We start from the raw sequence: 18,494 nt of genomic DNA, 5'->3' as shown, positions 1-18,494 counted from the left end.
AAATAAAAGGTATCCAAACTGGTAAGGAAGAAGTAAAACTTTCACTATATGCAGATGGTATGACACTATATACAGAAAACTCTAAAGACCCCATCAAAAACTACTAGAACTGATAAATGAATTCAGTAAAGTTGCAAGATACAAAAAAAAAAAAAATGTACAGAAATCGGTTACATTTTTTTTTAAGTTTATTTATTCTGAGAGAGCGCAAGCAAGGAAGAGAGAGAGGGAGATAGATCACACAAACCATGAAATCATGACCTGAGCCGAAATCAAGAGTCAGCTGCTTAATCGACTGAGCCATCCAGGCACCCTATGAAGTCTGTTTCATTTCTATACACTAATAATAAAGCAGAAGAAATAGAAATTAAGGAAAGAACCCCATCTACAATTGCACCAAAGATAATAATCTATCTAGCATTAAACCTAACCCAAGAGGGGAAAGACCTCTATCTGAAAACACTGATGAAAGAAACTGAAGAAGACACAAAGAAAGGGAAAGACATTCCATGCTCATAGATAAGAAAAAATATTAAAATGTCTATACTGCCCAAAGCAATCTACACACTTAATGAAATCTCTATCAAAATACTAAGAGCATTTTTTTACAGAACTAGAACAAAAGAATTGTAATATTTGTATGGAACCACAAAAGACCCCAAATACCAAAAGCGACTGTGAAACAAAAAAACAAAACTGGAGGTATTATAATTCCAGACTTCAAGTTATATTACAAAGCTATTAGTCACCAAAACAGTATGTTACTGGCACCAAAACAGACACCCAGAGAACAGAACACAGTAAGACAGCTCCAAAATAAACCCACAATTATATGGTCAATAAACTTCAACAAAGAAGGAATGAATATACAATGAGAAAAGACAATCTCTTCAATAAATGGCGTTGGGAAAACTGGACAGCCTATGCAAGCACAAAACTAGACCACTTTCTTTCACCATACACAAAAATATATTCAGAATGAATTAAAGACCTAGATGTGATACCTGAAACCATAAAAATCCCAGAAGAGAGCACAGGCAGAAATATCTCGGACATCGGCAGTTAGCAACATTTTTCTAGATATGTCTCTTAAGGCAAGGAAAATAAAAACAAAAATAAACCACTGGGTCTACATCAAAACAAAAAGCTTCTGCACAGCAAAGGAAACAATCACAAAACTAAAAGGCAACATAAGGAATGAAAGAAGACATTTGCAAATAACATACCTAATAAAGGGTTAGTATGCAAAATATATGAAGAACTTATACAATTCAACACCAAAAAAACAAATAATCCAATTCAAAAATGGGCAGAACACATGAACAGACACAAAAAAGACATCCAGATGGCCAGCAGATACATGAAAATATCACTTACCATCAGGGTAATGCAAATCAAAACCACATTAAGATATTATCTAACATCTGTCAGAATGGCTAAAATCAACAACACAAGAAGTAACAAGTGTTGGTGTGAATGCGAAGAAAAAGGAACCCTTGTGCACTGCTGGTGGGAACCCAAACTGGTGCAGCCACTGTGGAAAACACAATGGAGATTCCTCAAAGAAGTTGAAAATGGAGCTACCCTGCAATCCAGTTATCGCACTACTGGGTATTTACCCAACAAGTACAAGAACACTAATTCAAAGAGACACACACACCTTTATGTTTATTGCAGCACTATCTACAATAATACAATAACCAAATTAAGGAAGTATCCCAAGTGTCCATCAATCAATGAATGGATAAAGAAAATGTGTGTGTGTATACGTGTGTGTATACACAATGGAATAGTATTCAACCATAAACAAAATGAGATCTTGCCATTTGCAACAACATGAATAGACTAGAGAGTATAATGCTAAGTGAAATAAGTCAATAAGAGAAAGACAAATACTATATGATTTTACTCGTATGTGGAATTTAAGAAACAAAACAGAGGTGCCAAGGTGCCTGGGTGGCTCGGTTGGTTAAGCGTTCAACTCTTGATTTTGGCTCAGGTCATTATCTCAGGGTTCCTGAGATGGAGCCCCATGGCAGGCTCTGTGGGGCTCTGGAGGCTGCTAACACAGAGCCTACTGTGGGATTCTCTCTCCCCTGTCTCTCCGTCCCTCCTCCACTTGCACTCTCTCTCTCTCTCTCAAAAATAAACACTAAAAAAAAAAAAAAAAAAGGAGGAAGAAGAAGAAACAAAACAAATGAGCAAAGGGAAAACTGAGAGAGATAAACCAAAAAACAGATTCTTAACTACAAAGAATTGGTGGTTACCAGAGGGGAGGTGAGTAAGGGAATGGGTGAAGGGAATGAAGAGTAAACTTATCACAATGAGCACTGAGTAATGTACAGAATTGTTGAACCACTATATTGTACAACTGAAACTAACATTGTGTGTTAAGTATACTGGAATTAAAATTAAAAAATTAAAGTATCACAGGGTTGACTGAAAAAACCAATAGGGTAATATCCTAAGAACGTTACATAAAATCGGCCCCCAAGAGCAGGTCAATGTCCACAAACTACAAACATCTACTTCTACATGAAGCTGGTTAAGATAATCCCCCAGAGAAAACCTTTTAAAAAGTAAACCACACTTTTGTTAAAGATTCACTTTTGTAAGCTGGTTACATCAAATTTACTCTGCCTTGCTAGCCTATATTCTGCCAAATTTTGAAGCCCTGTGGTGTATGAAGCAGAAAGGGTCAGGATTCCAGTCATGAGCCCTGAGTCTGAATCTAGATTTTAGTTCTTACCAGCTCTGTATGTTTTAAATAATGTCTCTGAAGCCTTTAAATGTGGCTGACAACTGGCCCATTGTTACTGGAAAGAGTGAATGATGATGTATATATTACTGGGAAAATTCAATGACAGAATAATAATACACAAAACCTGAGCAAAGCGGTTCAGAGGAGCTATCAAAAAAATACCAATTCCTTTCAAGTAATTCACCACCTCCTTTATCTAACACACAATCACCAATACATAACTTTTGTAATGGGTAGCTACATGCAACCAGTATCAAATTAAAATCAAATTCCTTCTTCCAAACAAGAATGTTTCTGAAGTTTCAGATAGACACTGACTCAACAGCTGTGAGATTGGAGGCAACCTAAGAATTTGGTAAACTCAAGGCCTAATTTAGCCCAAGACCCCCAGAGCACACTGAAAACTAACACCCTTCCAGCACTGTCCCCTCAGAGACCTAGGGAAGATTTACAACCTTTGGATCCTGTTTAAGTGACCAAGAAACATGGCAGTTGGAGTCAACATGAAGCAAGTGGCCACTCATTCGGTTCTCTACAGTAAGAACAGAGCCTGTGGCCTGTCCCTTCCCCATGATACGTGCAAACATGTCCAAGGCAAAACAGTGCTATTAGGAGGGAACTACATTTAAGACATGGGTAAAGAATGAGGTTGGCTGGGTTTTTTCCAGAAAAAAAAAGTGCTTCTTCCCCAAGATGTGCCAGGATCCATGTCAACCTGATGTTTCTAACACCTTACTTCAATATCACATCATGAACCTGAAAAACAGCTTTCTGCTTCCCATGTGCAGAACGAAGCCTAAGATTTACTCAGTGCACACAGAAAAGCTTTTAATTTCACAATCAAACAACCAATTTATAGTCAAGCCAAATGTTTTTTAGAGAGACTTTCAGTTGGGTGTAGATACATAATGAAAGCCTCCCATAAATCAAGGAGGAATAAATGTATTGTTTTTTTTATGTATAGCTATAAACACCAAACTAAGAACGTTGACTAGAATTACCAGAGGTTATAGTTTGATTTGGCAAAATATCAAAATACAAATGATATAAAACAAGTTTCCTACGTTTGACTTGAAAAGAACTTAAAAATCGGAGTTTTAAAATAGACAATCGCATTAATTTAGACATCGTTAAGGTGTACCATTCTTCCCCAAAAGTCACAAAATCCAAAACATCCCTAAACTGATATAGCTCAAGAATATCTGGTCTTTCCTAACTTACTTCCTAAAAGGACCTAACAATTCCCTATGCATCCTGAAAACACTTCTGAAACAGACCTTGAACACTTCACTACACCTTACGAGCTTCGTTCCTCTCCAACCTGAGCCCTCCACACAGAACACAGATGCCTCACATCTGCCTTCCTACCTGGCACCCCGCTCCATTCCTAACCGGGGGACAGGAGTCCAAGAAAGGTCGACATGGGGCCAAAAATACATGTAAGTGCCTTCCGCGAAAAACAGGACTGAAGACGAGTACACAAAGCCCAAGAATGGCCCGACAAATGTTTTTAAAACTCAGAAAACTAGTTTCTTCATGTTACTGACAAAGATACAGGTATGTTTAAAGAAAAGTCATCTTTAATCCACCTGTGAATTTTCTGTTTGAATGAGACTATCCTGTCTCCTCCGCCCCCCTACACACACATCAAATATGTGACAGGTGCTACAGACAACAGACTGCTTTTTCACAGTACATGAATAAAAGGGGTTTATCTTAATGTGCCAGGAATCATCAGGTTAGGGCTGCAAGAGACCTCAGACATTGCCTAGTCCAATCCTTTCAGATCACATTAGCTGATCAGAGGCAGAATCCCGACCCCCACCCCCCCACCCCCACCGGGTTCACAGGAGACGACTCCCCTTCCCGGGGCAGCTTCCTCCACAAGAGACCAGGAGTTATTTTTATGTTGAGACTGTTTACCAGCTCTCCCCAGCCATTTCTTAAATGTGGCCCAACACATTTTAAAGTTCATAAACAAATCTCTTTTTTTTTTCCCCCTGAGATACGAAATATAATCAGATATTTAACTTCCAATAACTAATTACACCAAGATATAAAAGAAGCTTTCTCTTTCCCCTCATTAAAAGGAACATTGCCACTCAATACAAAATACTGTACTTGACGATTTTTTCCCCATATGCACTTTCCCCATCTTGTAGCCAATTAACACTCTGAAGTATATAACTAAGATGACAAACAATTACTGAATAAAATATTAACCTGAAAGCAAACTTGCACACCTAGTTTGGCAATATTATTGACTATTTGTGAAGACCAATTGCTAATACATACTCTGCTCCCTCCAACCCTTCTCTGAAGTAGGCAAAAATCTGACTTACCAAAAACAGAGAACCATATTCAAAGGTCTCATTCATAATTTCCTTTTTTAGCTCTTGTTTTTCCATAGGTGTCCCATTTTCTTTTTCACCCTTCTTTTCAGGGCTAATCCCATCGATGTCAGAAGTGTATGTTATTTCCAAGCATTCTGTGCTTTCCATTTTAACAGGGAGTATGCCTTTCATCTTCTGAAAGAAGGTAGCCACGGACCCAGTCTCATATGCTGAATTAGAACTTGCTTTGTCAACATCTTCCTGATTCGATTTCATGGCAGATGTTGTTCTTGGAACCTTGTGTGAAGCATTTTTAGAATGAGTTGTAACATGCACAGCCTGGCTAGTAATGAGTTTATTAAATTGCTGCTTGTGTGTCTTGTTAATTAGGATTTCTGCTTTTGTATCTGCATTCAAGTCAGACCTTGGTGTTTTGCTCAAAGCTGTCAACTGTCTTGAGGAAGACACGGATAAGGGTGATGAGGCAACGGTTAGCTGAGATCTGGGTGTGACCTTTGATGCAGCAGGGTCTTTGGGCTGCAACACTGGTCTAGACATAACTTTTGCTTTGACATTCTTGAAGTTTGGTCTTGGGTAACTTATAATTTCGGTTTTTCTAACTTTGCTGCCTATTGGAGTATTCATTTTAGTTGTCAATTTTCCTAGATTAGGTTTACACGTGTTCACAGGTGCCCCCTTCAAGCTCGGTACATTTCTAAGTTCTTGATGACTCTTCTCCACTTTACTACATTTCTCTGCCACTTCAATAGGTGAAATAGAAAAGGTTGTATTTGGGGGTTCTAGGACTGGTGTTGACATGCAGACTGTATTATTTGTGTTAATGACCATATCATTTGCATCCCAACTCAGTTCAACTGACGAAGCCATCTTCTGTCCCAGTGGGCTAGTCAGTATCAATTCTACGGTACGATTTTGGGTTTCCAAATCCTTTTCATGAGAGGCATTGTGTGCATCTCCAGCCACCGTGACTTCATGTTCTGGGTTCAGTACTTGGGCTTCACTTTTATCAAAAGCTGGCACCAGTAAAGGGCATTCATCATCTATAAGACAATTGGACACTGTTTCTCTGAGATTTTGGCCCATTTCCTTTTGCCCATATGAGGCCTGTGAATGTGTCTCACTATTTGGTTCATCTTTCGATAAACAAAAGAACTCTTGTAATACAGCCCCATTGGGAACATCCATGCCCTCAGAAACTGGTGTTGGAGCTTGTATCTCTTTTTCTCCAACTAATCCTTGCTGTGACCCATCTGTGTAGTCACTGGTGATCTGTCCTGTGGAATACTGACACTGAATGCCAAGATCTGGAACAACAATACCAGTTTGCATCACATTAGGAAATGCTATGTACGTTGTATCTTGGGCCTCTGCTGCTGTGGCTTGAGGGTTTTCAAAGCTGTCTTGATCATAATTCAATTCTCTCACATGTATCTTATCAGAACAGGGAGATGTAGAACAGGATAAAGATGGGTTTCCACTCCTCATGCCGGTCGGCTGCAGATTTCCAGTGGTATGCAAAGACTGACTCTTCCCAATGGCATGACGTGTTACGAAGGTGCAGTCAACATCATCCACTGTCATGTCAAATGTCTGGTTTGGCTCCAAGGCAGTAAGACAATGTGGACAGTTCAAATCATCATCGTTGGGTTTCCACACAAAAGGCAGCGATGTCTCAGCACTCTGGTCCCGTAATGATTCCAGGGAATGACAACGGTTAGACGGGTACTTTGGCTCCTCTGTATTCACAACGTGCACACAAGACTGACGTGTGGAGGCTTTGTGGGTGTCTAACACCTCCTTCCTAATCAACTCACTTGACGACTTTTGGTGATGAAGCACTTCTACACACTGAGGAGTTAAAGTATTGTTTTCACCAATGTCCACGGCAGAGCTGGTTTCATAATCAACCACCATGTCATCCGGGTTCGCAGAGTTCCAACTCACACTATCGGCTGAGGAGTTTTGTGTATGTGGGGAGTTTTGGTTGTATGCACAGGTATTTCCATCTTTACCACTGAGAAGTAAGGATAGCCGTTCATCTTCTGTCTTCTCATCTGAATTATCATCATTCATCCTGAATGTCAACTTTAAGCCTCTGCCATCTTCTTTCTTCTTTCAATCCTTTCAAATGAAAGGAAAGGAAAAATTGTCTATCTCCTAGGTTTTTTAGCACAGTCGAAAGCTTCTAAGATGCTTTCAGGTTGTAATGATGTGTTGTTCCCTGGAAGAAATAAAGTGATCAGTTCAGGAAAGTATTAGAAAAATTAACAAGCCACCACTTCATTTGTTTCAACCACTTTATTCTTACATTTGGAACCTCAACCTGCAGACAGGGGTAAAGTAGCTCAAGTTTCATATCTCTTCAAAAGTGCTTTTTTATTTGAGAGACTAGGGCAGAAGACAGAGACAGTGCTAAAATTTCCCCTGTGACTGACTTCACTTCTCAGATGCCTCCTCCCTATTTTCATTGGTTCTTATTTCTCAGAAGAGGGAAGGAAGCAAAACCTAATAGCCTTTCCTTGTTGGTTAACCATCGGTCCTAATTTGCTGAGGACGGTTCCAACTCATTCCTGCTGCCCCAACATCATCAGTAATAATGCCCTTTTCAGTTTCAGAAGTCCCCTTAGTGTTTGTGTGGAGAGTGATTACCAGACAGACCTGGCAAACACAGCAAATAAACTAAAGATCAATGAGGATTTAGGGCATTGGCATTTCTCTTTTCCATGCTTTCATTCCGTATCTCAACATATTTCAAAGGTGAAAAAACACTGTTGGCTCTTAATAAAGTGGTATACTCTTAGAAGTCCCTAAAAACAGTAAACTGTATAACACAGCAATTCTACTCTTAAGTATCTACTAAAGAGAAATGAAAACATATGTCTACACAAACATTTGTGCAAATATACATGATTAATAAAAGCATTAGTCATAATAGCCAAGTGGAAGCCTATGTCCATTAACTGGTAAATACATTTTAAAAAGCTATATACCCATACAACAGAATAAACAATGAGCAACAGAAGAAAATGGAGTATAGATACATCTACAACATGAATACATACAGCGTTACAGCTTAAAAATATTATACTAAGTGGAAAAAGCTGGTCACTGAAGATTACTCATTATGTGTTGTCTTTACATGAAACGTCCAGAATAGGCCAATCTATAGAGACAAAGTAGATCAGTGATTCTCCAGAGCTGAGAAAGGGTAAGAGGGAAGGGAATGAGCAGAGACTGCTGATTGGGGTGGTGTTTCTTTTGAGAGTCATGAAAATGTTCTAAAGATTATGGTGATGACCGCGCAATACCATAAACACACTGACAACTACTCAGTCGCACACTAAAAAAAAAAAAAAAAAAAAAAAAATCATTAAAAACCACCCATTAAAGCTTTCAAATCCAAGGATTTTTGCAAATAACTAAAATTTGATTATGCTTGCAAATAACTAAAATTTGATTATGCTTTTGGTCAAACTGAAGTGCTTAAAAAAGGCCCAAACGCTCAAGGGAGGACTTCAAATAAGTCACACAAGATATACTTTTCAACTGAATTGAGTTTCTAATCCCGGTTAAATGTCAATCAGATGTCATGGCTCTGTCCTAAAGATATAAATTATACATGAGGGGGGACAATGGCATTCTGTAACCTGTAAATTTGTCAATTAAGAGATCTCATTTTTCTATTTTGTAATCCTCTCTCTGTAATCAAACTTCAGTGACCTACATACAACCAGGAGAACAGGAACCATGGCACAAGTGAAAGGATCAGTATCTTCGTGAACAGTGTTCTGTTTCTGGCCATGCATCCTGAAATCAGCCGTTACTGGGGGGGGTGGGGGGGCGGGTGGAGAAGAAAGGCTGCAATGTTTCTCTCAATAGCACGCACATGTGCACATACGAGCACTGGGCATGTGTGCGCACACACGCATACACACACACACTCGTTCAAAAAAAAGATTCTGAATCCTAAAATAAGGCCTGTATGAGTTTTTATACTGATGGAAAATATAAATTACTTATTATTCTCCCACTATAGTTCTTAAGTCAATAAAGAAATCACTGAAGTGATAGTTGTTTTGACTAGCACCTTAATAAAAGCTTTGCTGAGGCACAATTTTTTTTAATCCTGGGGTATAAAACATGTTCAAGCTACATATTTAAATCAAGAAGCATATTTATTCATTTTTTAGACTTAACATGTGTGGAGTGGAAAGTCAAAAATCAGTAAACATGTTACATCTGTCTATTTCCATAAAGGTCAGTATTTAAGAGATTCTGGTATAAACAAATATGAGCACTGTAAACAGAAGCTTTTAACGTAAATCACAGAAGTCATTTGTCTATATAAACACAGTCATTAGATTTAATTAAGGAGTTTTACTTCCTGAGTTCCTTCTTCCAATGTACATTTAAAAAAATGATTTAAAAACAAAACCCTGATTAAAATGGAATAAAGTCAAGGCATTTCAAGTTATTTTTAAGGCAAATGAATAATAGAATACAAACATATAATAAGATACAGACATTCTATATTTAGGTTGTTTCTAGTTTTTCTTCTTTATAATTAACACTAAACATTTTTGTAATCATTGACTACCTGTGATTATTTCCTTTGGAAAAATTTCCTAGAAATAAAAGCATTACTGAGCCAAAGATTAGGATTTGTTTTTATGGCTTTTGATATAGTCTGCCAAATTGTTAGGTGAAAGGGGGGTAATTCTTTATAAATGTTAATATGTCTGTATTATATATATAAGACCTGAGTTTTACTTTTAAAGTTTATGCATTTTATTCAGCATTTTTCTCAAGTATTTTTTGCAGGTCATTATAATATAAAAACATTTTTAATTGTTGTGGAATTCCACTCAAGTTTAAATGTTTTAGACTGACAAGTCAGTAGTTCACGAAGAGTAATGAAAAAGTGAAGAACCCATCAACCATCCCAACTTTCACATGACTGCTTAGTATAATTGGGTTTACCTTTTTTTTTTTTTAATTCACAAAATACAAATTCCATACTTGGTAAGCAAAGCTTTAAAAAAAAAAAGTCACAGAAAAATGCACTAAGAAGAAATACTTCAGGAGAGTTTTAATAGGAAATAAATTTACAGAAGTGTTTTCTACCTTTGTAGCTAAGACTAAAAAAATTCATGGTATAATGGTTCAGATACTAAAAAATTCTCAAGTTTAGATCATCAGTTCCAGGGTGAGTTGGAAGATCAACATTCACTACCAAAAATGACAGCTGTGGAGCACTGGGTGGCTCAGTCCATTATGGGTCTGATTCCTCATTTCAGCTCAGGTCATGATCGTAGCAGCATGGGATCGAGCCCCGCATCGGACTCCGTGCTCAGCACAGAGCCTGCTTAAGATTGTCTCTCATTCTCTCTGTCTCCCTTCCCTGCTCGTGCTCTCTAATATGAAAGTTTTCTAAAAACTAAAAAAGGCAACAACAGCTTCAAGTCATCATGACGAATATACAGCCATGGTCAGGAAACGGGTGACCAGAACTCCCTCAGGAATTTTGTCAAACAAGTTAAAAGTCAGCCTCTTTGTCTGGTGGCCAATATTATCCCTCTCCCACTGGAAGAGCAGTACCTAAATTTCTACCACATGCTGTACTCGTGTTCTTGGACAGGATGCTGAGATTTGACCTGACCCAGGAAGTAATGTCTTTGCATTTCTATAATTGCAATGTCATTTGTGACACCTTCAAAGTTACTGTTTGGACAATACTTTTTATTAAAGCAAAATCAAAAGTTTTAAAAAAAGGCAAAAATGTTGGAATCAATGATTCTCAAAGGGTTCATTTCTCAAGTTGTCTTTCAGCAGTCTGATCTACCAGAACAAAGTAGAATGAGCAAGTTTCCTTTTTAAGAGTGCCATGATGACATCTTTTTCACAGAACATTTTAAATGAGAGCAAACAAATTCCCTACTTGTTAAGATTTGAGAATATGAAAGGCTAGCTCCTCTTGAAAAGTTACCAAAATACACATCTTTCTAATCATTTGTAAGGTTAACAACTAATATGTACCAAAAGAAATGGTCAGTGAAAAGAACTACTTGTGCAAGATTTGAGGTATTTCAATAGTTTGGGAAAAAATGAGATTACCTTCTAAACTGTAGCTTAAGGATGATTGTTTATTCTCCAAAAGCAGAAATTCCCGTATTTATTACAGTGAATAGATACACCTAAAAAGTTGTGTCATATTAAGTCCTTATGTTATAAATGAACTTGCTATCCTTATATTAATTCTAGAGGGCATTTTTTTAAAAGTTTATTTATGGAGAGAGAGAGAGAGAGATAAAGAGAGAGAAAGGGAACCCCAAGCAGGCTCCGTGCTGTCAGCATGGAGCCTGATGCAGGGCTCGATCTCACAAACCATGAAATCATGACCTGAGCTGAAATTCAGAGTCAGATACTTAACCCACTGAGCCACCCAGGAGCCCCAATACTAGAGGGCACCTGTAAGATCTAATTCAAATGTCCTCATTTTACAAGTGAGGAAACCACCTCTAGGACATAAACTACATGCCTTGGTCAAAGTGCTTTCTAGAATATCACTACCAGGTTATTGAGGAGTGGTGTGCCTTACTTGCTGACTCAGCTATGAACTCAGTAGGCGCTTATACATCAGGTATCTTCTACATCTTCGTGTTACCTGTCATGTCCAACCCAGTAATTTGAACTATTATTACAGATAAATTTGCTCCCTCATCTGGCAATTATAAAGTATTTCCAGAACCCACATACCTGTGAAAACTAGTTTCATTACTTTATATCCACAAAGAACTTTAATTTTACTCCTTATTTATGTCTACATATGGTGTGCCAGTTTTAAGATTTGAATACAAACAATTATAATTTACACCTTTCAAATCGCAGAATCTTGTCAGTGCTTCTTCAAGTTTTTATGAACTCACAAATCATACCATTCAAGCTCTCTATGCTTCAAAACCCAAAATATTACCTGGTCTTCCACTTATTTTAGAACAAAAAAGAAGACATATGTCTAATATCTGAGCTATCAATCTTGTTCTAAAGTGTAAAGAAGTTGAACAAAAAATCATCAGCACGTGTTACTGACGTAGTCACGAATCTCTACCTTCTGTTGAAACCATTCAAGGTGCTAAAGGCTTTACCCCTAACCCTCCCCCTATTCCTGTTCTTCACAGTTCTAGCTAAAATGCTTAAATTAGCTCCTGCAACCTACCTTTTGACAAACTCGACGTCCTCCAGCAGAGTGTAGTAAAGCACATCTTACCCCCCCAGAGCCAAGAACAAACGTACTTAATAGTTTCTCAAGAGCATCATGATTTCCAGTGAAGCCACTTCAACAGGAGGGAAGCTAGTGTTGGCCTAACGGATTTCAAAAATGAAGGCTATGGAAGTGCCACAAGAGGGCTGGACTGTACATGCGACTGGGCATTTGGGGGAAAACTGCAGACCGATTCAGTAGGTCTGGCTTTGTCTCCATCTCCGTGGTGCTGCGGAAGCTCTCAGTCCACGGACCACGCCTGGAGCAACCAACATGTCGCAGAGAGCTTTAAGAATGCCCGTCTAGTCGAGGTGATCAATACAATGAGTGGACTGGCAGAGCAAAGCTACCACATCCAACTGTAAAACTTACTCTAACTGGAGGTACACTTTCCTTACCTCTGAAGGCCTGCTTCTGTACTTTCCTCTCCGAGTGAATACTCCCGTCCAGAGCAAATTGGAAATTTTTACAGTCCTGGAGAATGTTTCTTCTAAATCCACTTGAGTTTGTTCCTTCCAGGTGGAGGGAGTTCAGTCAGTGTAATGTTTCTGCCCCTGTTCTTTTTTACTCCCTCGGCCCAGAAGAAATAAAGTGATTAAGGGATTCTGTAAATCTGGGAAGAAGTGATGGGTCAAGGACAAGGGTGAGTTGAGTGGCATTCACCTCAGGCACTAAATTGAAGACAGGATCAGTAACCCTGCGCAATGGAGCCATACTGGAGCCTGAGGCAAAGGGCAAAGTCAGGAATACCAATCTTATCTCTAAGGTATTTTTTATATTTTGCTCAGTATGGATTTTTTTTACATCAATTCTGATTGTTGATAATAACATGTTAAATATTATTTATCTTAGGGCGCCTGGGGCCTGGGTGGCTCAGTCGGTTGGGCGTCCGACTTTGGCTCAGGTCACGATCTCACGGTTTGTGGGTTCGAGCCCCATGTCAGGCTCTGTGCTGACAGCTCAGAGCCTGGAACCTGCTTCAGATTCTGTGTCTCCTCCTCTCTCTGCCCCTCCCCTACTTGTGTTCTGTCTCTGTCTCTCAAAAATAAGTCAATGTAAAAAAAAAATTTTAATACAAAAATATTATTTATCTTGTTCACTGAAGGTTTCTTGGCACCCCTTACATTCTCAACTTCAGGCCAAGGCCTCACTCTTCTTACCTACTCCCAGCCCTACTGCCCACTGAGCATAAACCCTGGTCTCCTCCAGCGGTAGCAAGCCCTGTCCCTACGGTGGAAAGCTGTAGGTGAGGCCTGCCCTCTTTCTGCTCTGAGGTGATGGCTAAGTCTGTCTCTCAAACGTAGCTCTGTCCATCAAACTACTTCTCGTCGATAACTCATCTATAATTATGGCTAAGATTCTCTAATTATATAATCTGCAATTGTAATTCATCTATAATCTCATCCGTAATAACGTATGTGCTATTTTTCAAAGGTTCATAAACAGGAGGAGGAAAAAGGCACGGACACTACTCCTAAAAGTTAAAGACCAAACCTGAACATGAGCTGACCACAGCTCTGGAACACAGTCCAGGAGGCCAGAGCCCTGGTGAGCCAGGCATTTCCCCTTCGGTGTGGGATCGTGGGGGAGGTCCACAGAATCACCCAGAAAGGACTGCCGTGGTACAGCAACCCAAGGAAGCATGTGGGGTTTGGGGCAGTGGCTTCTCACCATTTCAGGAGAATATATTTTAACAAACGGTTCAGCCACTCCTAACAGCACTCTTGAAATGGAGTTATTCTTTAACGGGCCCTGTCAAAACTGTAAATATACCCTACGAAGCAACAAACCATGAGAAATCGACAAGGAGCCATGTTTGCGGGAGCAAAACACACACAGAGTAACCTGAGCTTCTGCCGTGAGCGAGGTAGACGACACTTTGGTTCAAAGCACAGGTCAGAAGTTTTTTACAAGTTGGTGGTTTGCAGCCTCTATCCTGTAATCCAGCTCACTTTTTCGTTTATGATGCTGTTTTTTTTTTAATGTTTATTTATTTTTGAGACAGAAACAGAGCATGAACGGGGGGAGGGGCAGAGAGAGAGGGAGACACAGAATCGGAAGCAGGCTCCAGGCTCTGAGCCCTCAGCCCAGAGCCCGACGTGGGGCTCGAACTCACGGACCGTGAGATCGTGACCTGAGCCGAAGTCGGACACTTAACCAACTGAGCCACCCAGGCGCCCCTATGATGCTGGTTTTAAATAGCACAGACCAGGCAACAAACTCGAAGCTTAAGACCACACATTCTTCTGACCTAAGTAGATAACTCCAGCTCATGGCAACTCTGTCCACAGGCAAACGGGCATTTCCACGGAAGGAGGACTGCACAAGGCCGTACCTTGAAGAAGACAAAGTGTGGACTGCACATCTATCACAAAGCCAGTTTAGGCCTTGGCACGAGCAAAGGCTTCTAACAGGCAGCCTTTCTGGGCAGGCCACCCAGATGCACCTTGAACCATCCCTGGCAGGTGTGGGCCGACAGCAGAAGCTCCACCTGAGTCTAGCCGGACAGCAGAGAGCTGGCTGGCCGGCACGCGGGAGACACAACTGCACTGTAGCGAACAACATCTTCATAGGCCTTTTTTGACATTTAGTGGCTGACACAGTATTTACTGCTTTAAAAGGGCAAAGCGGATTTCTGTGTGCCTTCCATAAAACTAGAACATGCCCAACTTTAAATGATTACTAATGGGTCTGATAGGCGGTGCTAGGCTCCTAAGTCAGCCCAATTCCACTCTATTTGTGGACAAGAAGGTAGTGATGGACGGGATAAGCTGGAATCCATGTGTTTTTTCCAACAACTCAAGAATCCCAACACCACGTGCACGTACACATACAATCATACCCCAAGACAACAAAGCGTTCCCAGTTAGCACTTGACTGGATGGTGAAATATTAGAGATACATCTTCCCCAGGAGTCAGGTTCCCTAGACTGAAGTACATCCAGAGCAAGAGGCGTAGCTCTTATGACAAAATCCTGAAAATGGCCTGCTCCTCAACGAGTGACAGGTTTGTCACTGGGCGGGGGCCCGCCTGCTGCAGCACAATGGTCTTCAGAAACACTAGACACTACGTTCTGAGAATTTAATTCTTCCCTGCTTTACTCCTTCAGGACTAGGGGATTGGGTCGTTTTCAAAATGCAGTGGTTTGGGGGAATAGTGCAGCAGGGGACACAGTTCTGTGATCACCCGTGTGCCCCCTCACACAGTGGGGGCTGAGAACTAGCACAACTTCAGGGACCACATAAAGACAGCCTTTCCTGTGAAGCAGCCTGCACTATGGCTGCCGGAAGAATTAGAACCCCACCTATGTTCCAAGAATGCCTTAGCCTGTCTGGGTGGCTCAGTAGGTTGAGGGTCCAACTCTTGATTCCGGCTCAGGTCATGATCTCGTGTTTTGTGAGTTCGAGCTCCACATTGGGCTCTGAGCTCTCAGTGCAGAGCCTGCTTCAGAGCCTCTGTCTCCCTCTCTTTCTGCCCCTCCCTCACGCATGTGTTCTCTCAAAATTTTTTTTTTCTTTAAATAAAAAAAAAATACTCTAGCTTGACAGGGACCTGGTAAGATATGCTTATTGGAATTTAATTCTAGGGTTTGTTTGGTTTTTTTTCTTTCTCAAAGTCTCCAGAACGTAAGCTCTAGCAGGGCAGGATTTTTTTTTTTTTGGGGGGGGGGGGGGTCTGTTTTATGCACCAAAATATCCCCAACGACTGGAAGAGTACCCAGAGTGTTTTCAATAAACATTTGTTGAAGTAATGAATTATGAAAGGGCCAAGAGAATTTTATTTTGAACATATTTGGACTTGAATTTGCAAAGTTAGACAATGCTGCAAATAATTTTTCCCTGAGAATGTGACAGTAGAAGTTTATATTCAAACTTAGGCATCACTATGTGACTGGCACCTTAACTTTGTCACTGGATCTCACTACACACCTCTACGCAAGACAACATGTCTGTTTGTCATTTGCAGTTGAAAAGAGGAAAGTAAATTAAGTTTTGGGCACAGAATGGCCTTGGAATTTATGTAATTAACTGCCAGAGCCTTCAAACTCTCAACTGCCCATCAGAAGTACTAGAAGAGCACCCAAAGGGACAGTGGTGTCACTGGGGAGCAAATTCTTGACAATGAGCAAGTCACTGGTTAACCATGGGCTAAACTGCAAGTGTGATTTGTTGAGAGAACAAGAAGTAGGGATGTTGCAAGTGAATACTTCTTCCCCTGTGCCCGAAGCTTTTTTTTAATGGGGGAGCTCAATGTATCCTTCTTTGCTTTGATCTGACCCTTTATTTTCATCCTGCCTGGAGAAGGGCAGTAACACATCAGACTAGAAAATTTGGGAGGAATAAACAGAGCAAGCTTGGCTGAGCTCCTCCCACTGTCTTCTTGGGGATGAGTCCACCCGTGGGGAGCACAGGAGCACTCTGCAGTTCAGAGAACAACCCTGTGGTAACTCAAAGGACCAAATTCCAAGGTGTGCTGATAGGGAGCTCCTTGGTGTCTCACACTAAGCCATCACCTACCAAATATCCTTCAACAGAAATGAGTTGATTTGTTCAAAGGCTGGATACCTTACTGTGTCACAGTTCTCCACTGGTCCAGAATCCAGATTAGGAAGAGGGGTATTACTTATGAGACTGGTCAGTGAATACTATACATTTTTGTTTATGCTTCCTTAATTCCTACCCACCACCATTCTACTGTTGTTTCCATGAGTCTGACTACTCTAGGTACCTCCTATGAGGAATCATGCAACGTTTTGTCCTTTTGTGGCTGTCTCATTTCACTTAACCTAAGATTCACCCATGTTGCAGCATGTGTCACTATTTCTTTCCTTTTCAAGGCTGAATATGTCATTGTAAGTATATACCACATTTTGTTCATCCATTCATCCACTGACACTTGGATTACTTCCACCCTTTGGCTACTGTGAGTAATGATGCCATAAACATCATGTATGGGTATCTCCAAGACCCTGTTCACAATTCTTTTGGGTATATACTCGAAGTGGAACTGCTAGATCATATGGTAATTCTATGTTTAATTTTTTGAGGAATCAAGACTGTTCTCCCCACCATCTGTACCACCGTATGTCCTCACCAGCAATGCAGAGTTCTAGTTTATTTGCACCTTCACCAACATGTTTTATTTTTTTTTTAAATATAAGAGCCATCCTAGTGTGTGTGTGTGTGTGTGTGTGTGTGTGTGTGTGTGTTTAGAATGAGAGAGAGAGAGCAGGCAACCAGGGGAGAGGGGCAGAGAGAAAGAGAGAGAGGGGGGGAATCTTAAGCAGGTTCCACACTCAGAGTGGCGCTCAACGCAGGACTCAAACACAACCCTGGGATCATGACTGGAACCAAATTGAAGAATCAGACGCTCAACCCACTGAGACACCCAGGTGCCCTCTCCTTGTGGTTTTGATTTACATTTGCTTAAGTACTCCTGATGCTGAGCATCTTTTCATATACTTAATGGCCATTTATCTTCTTAGAGAAATGTCTATTCAAGTCCTTTGCCCATCATTGAATCATTTTGTTATCATTACTGAGTTAGTCCACTTTTTAAAAATCATGATTGGAACACCTTGCTGGCTCAGTCATTTGAACGTGAGACTCTTGGTTTTGGCTCAGGTCATGATCCCAGAGTGGCGGGAACAAGCCCAAGAGCCTGCTTGAGATTCTTTCTATCTCTCTGCCTCTCTCATTAATTAATTAATGAGTTAATTAATTAATTAAGGAGCTTATTTTCCTCCTGAGAAGCAAGATGAACTTAAAACAGCCTTCTGGAGCAGAGACATTTTTCAATGCCAGTTATGGGCTGAACAGTTTCTCACAAAAAGACATCTTGATATCCTACCCCTACTACTTATGAATGTGACTTGTTTTTGGAAATAAGGTCTTTGCTGAGGTAATCAGGTTAAGATTAGGTCACTGGGGCGGGCCTTAATCTGACTACGTAGAGTCCTTATAAAAGAGAATGAACAGAATAATGCCATCCAAAGGCACAGACACACAAGATGGCGGCCATGGGAAGGCAGAGGCAGGGACTGGAGTTGTGCAGACAAGCCAGTGAACAAGCAGAGCAGGAAGAGGCAAAGAAGCATCCTCCCCGAGAGGCTTCAGA

The 18,494-nt window shown here is 40.4% G+C and overlaps 1 protein-coding gene across 3 annotated transcripts in view; it reads right to left on the bottom strand.

Annotated features, from left to right (window-relative positions):
- Window positions 1-18,494, bottom strand: part of MTUS1 (microtubule associated scaffold protein 1) — a 171,417-nt gene that overhangs the window by 112,597 nt on the left and 40,326 nt on the right. For all 3 annotated transcript variants that reach the window (XM_042934382.1, XM_042934383.1, XM_042934384.1), the window contains exon 2: window positions 5,104-7,336. In XM_042934382.1, the coding sequence (XP_042790316.1) occupies window positions 5,104-7,188 (2,085 nt within the window). In that variant the 5' untranslated portion in view covers window positions 7,189-7,336. The remainder of the gene's footprint in view (window positions 1-5,103; window positions 7,337-18,494) is intronic.

This window comes from Panthera leo, chromosome B1, assembly GCF_018350215.1.
Source record: "Panthera leo isolate Ple1 chromosome B1, P.leo_Ple1_pat1.1, whole genome shotgun sequence".
Classification (NCBI taxonomy): Eukaryota; Metazoa; Chordata; class Mammalia; order Carnivora; family Felidae; genus Panthera; species Panthera leo.
This window is presented reverse-complemented; position numbering and strand designations above follow the sequence as displayed.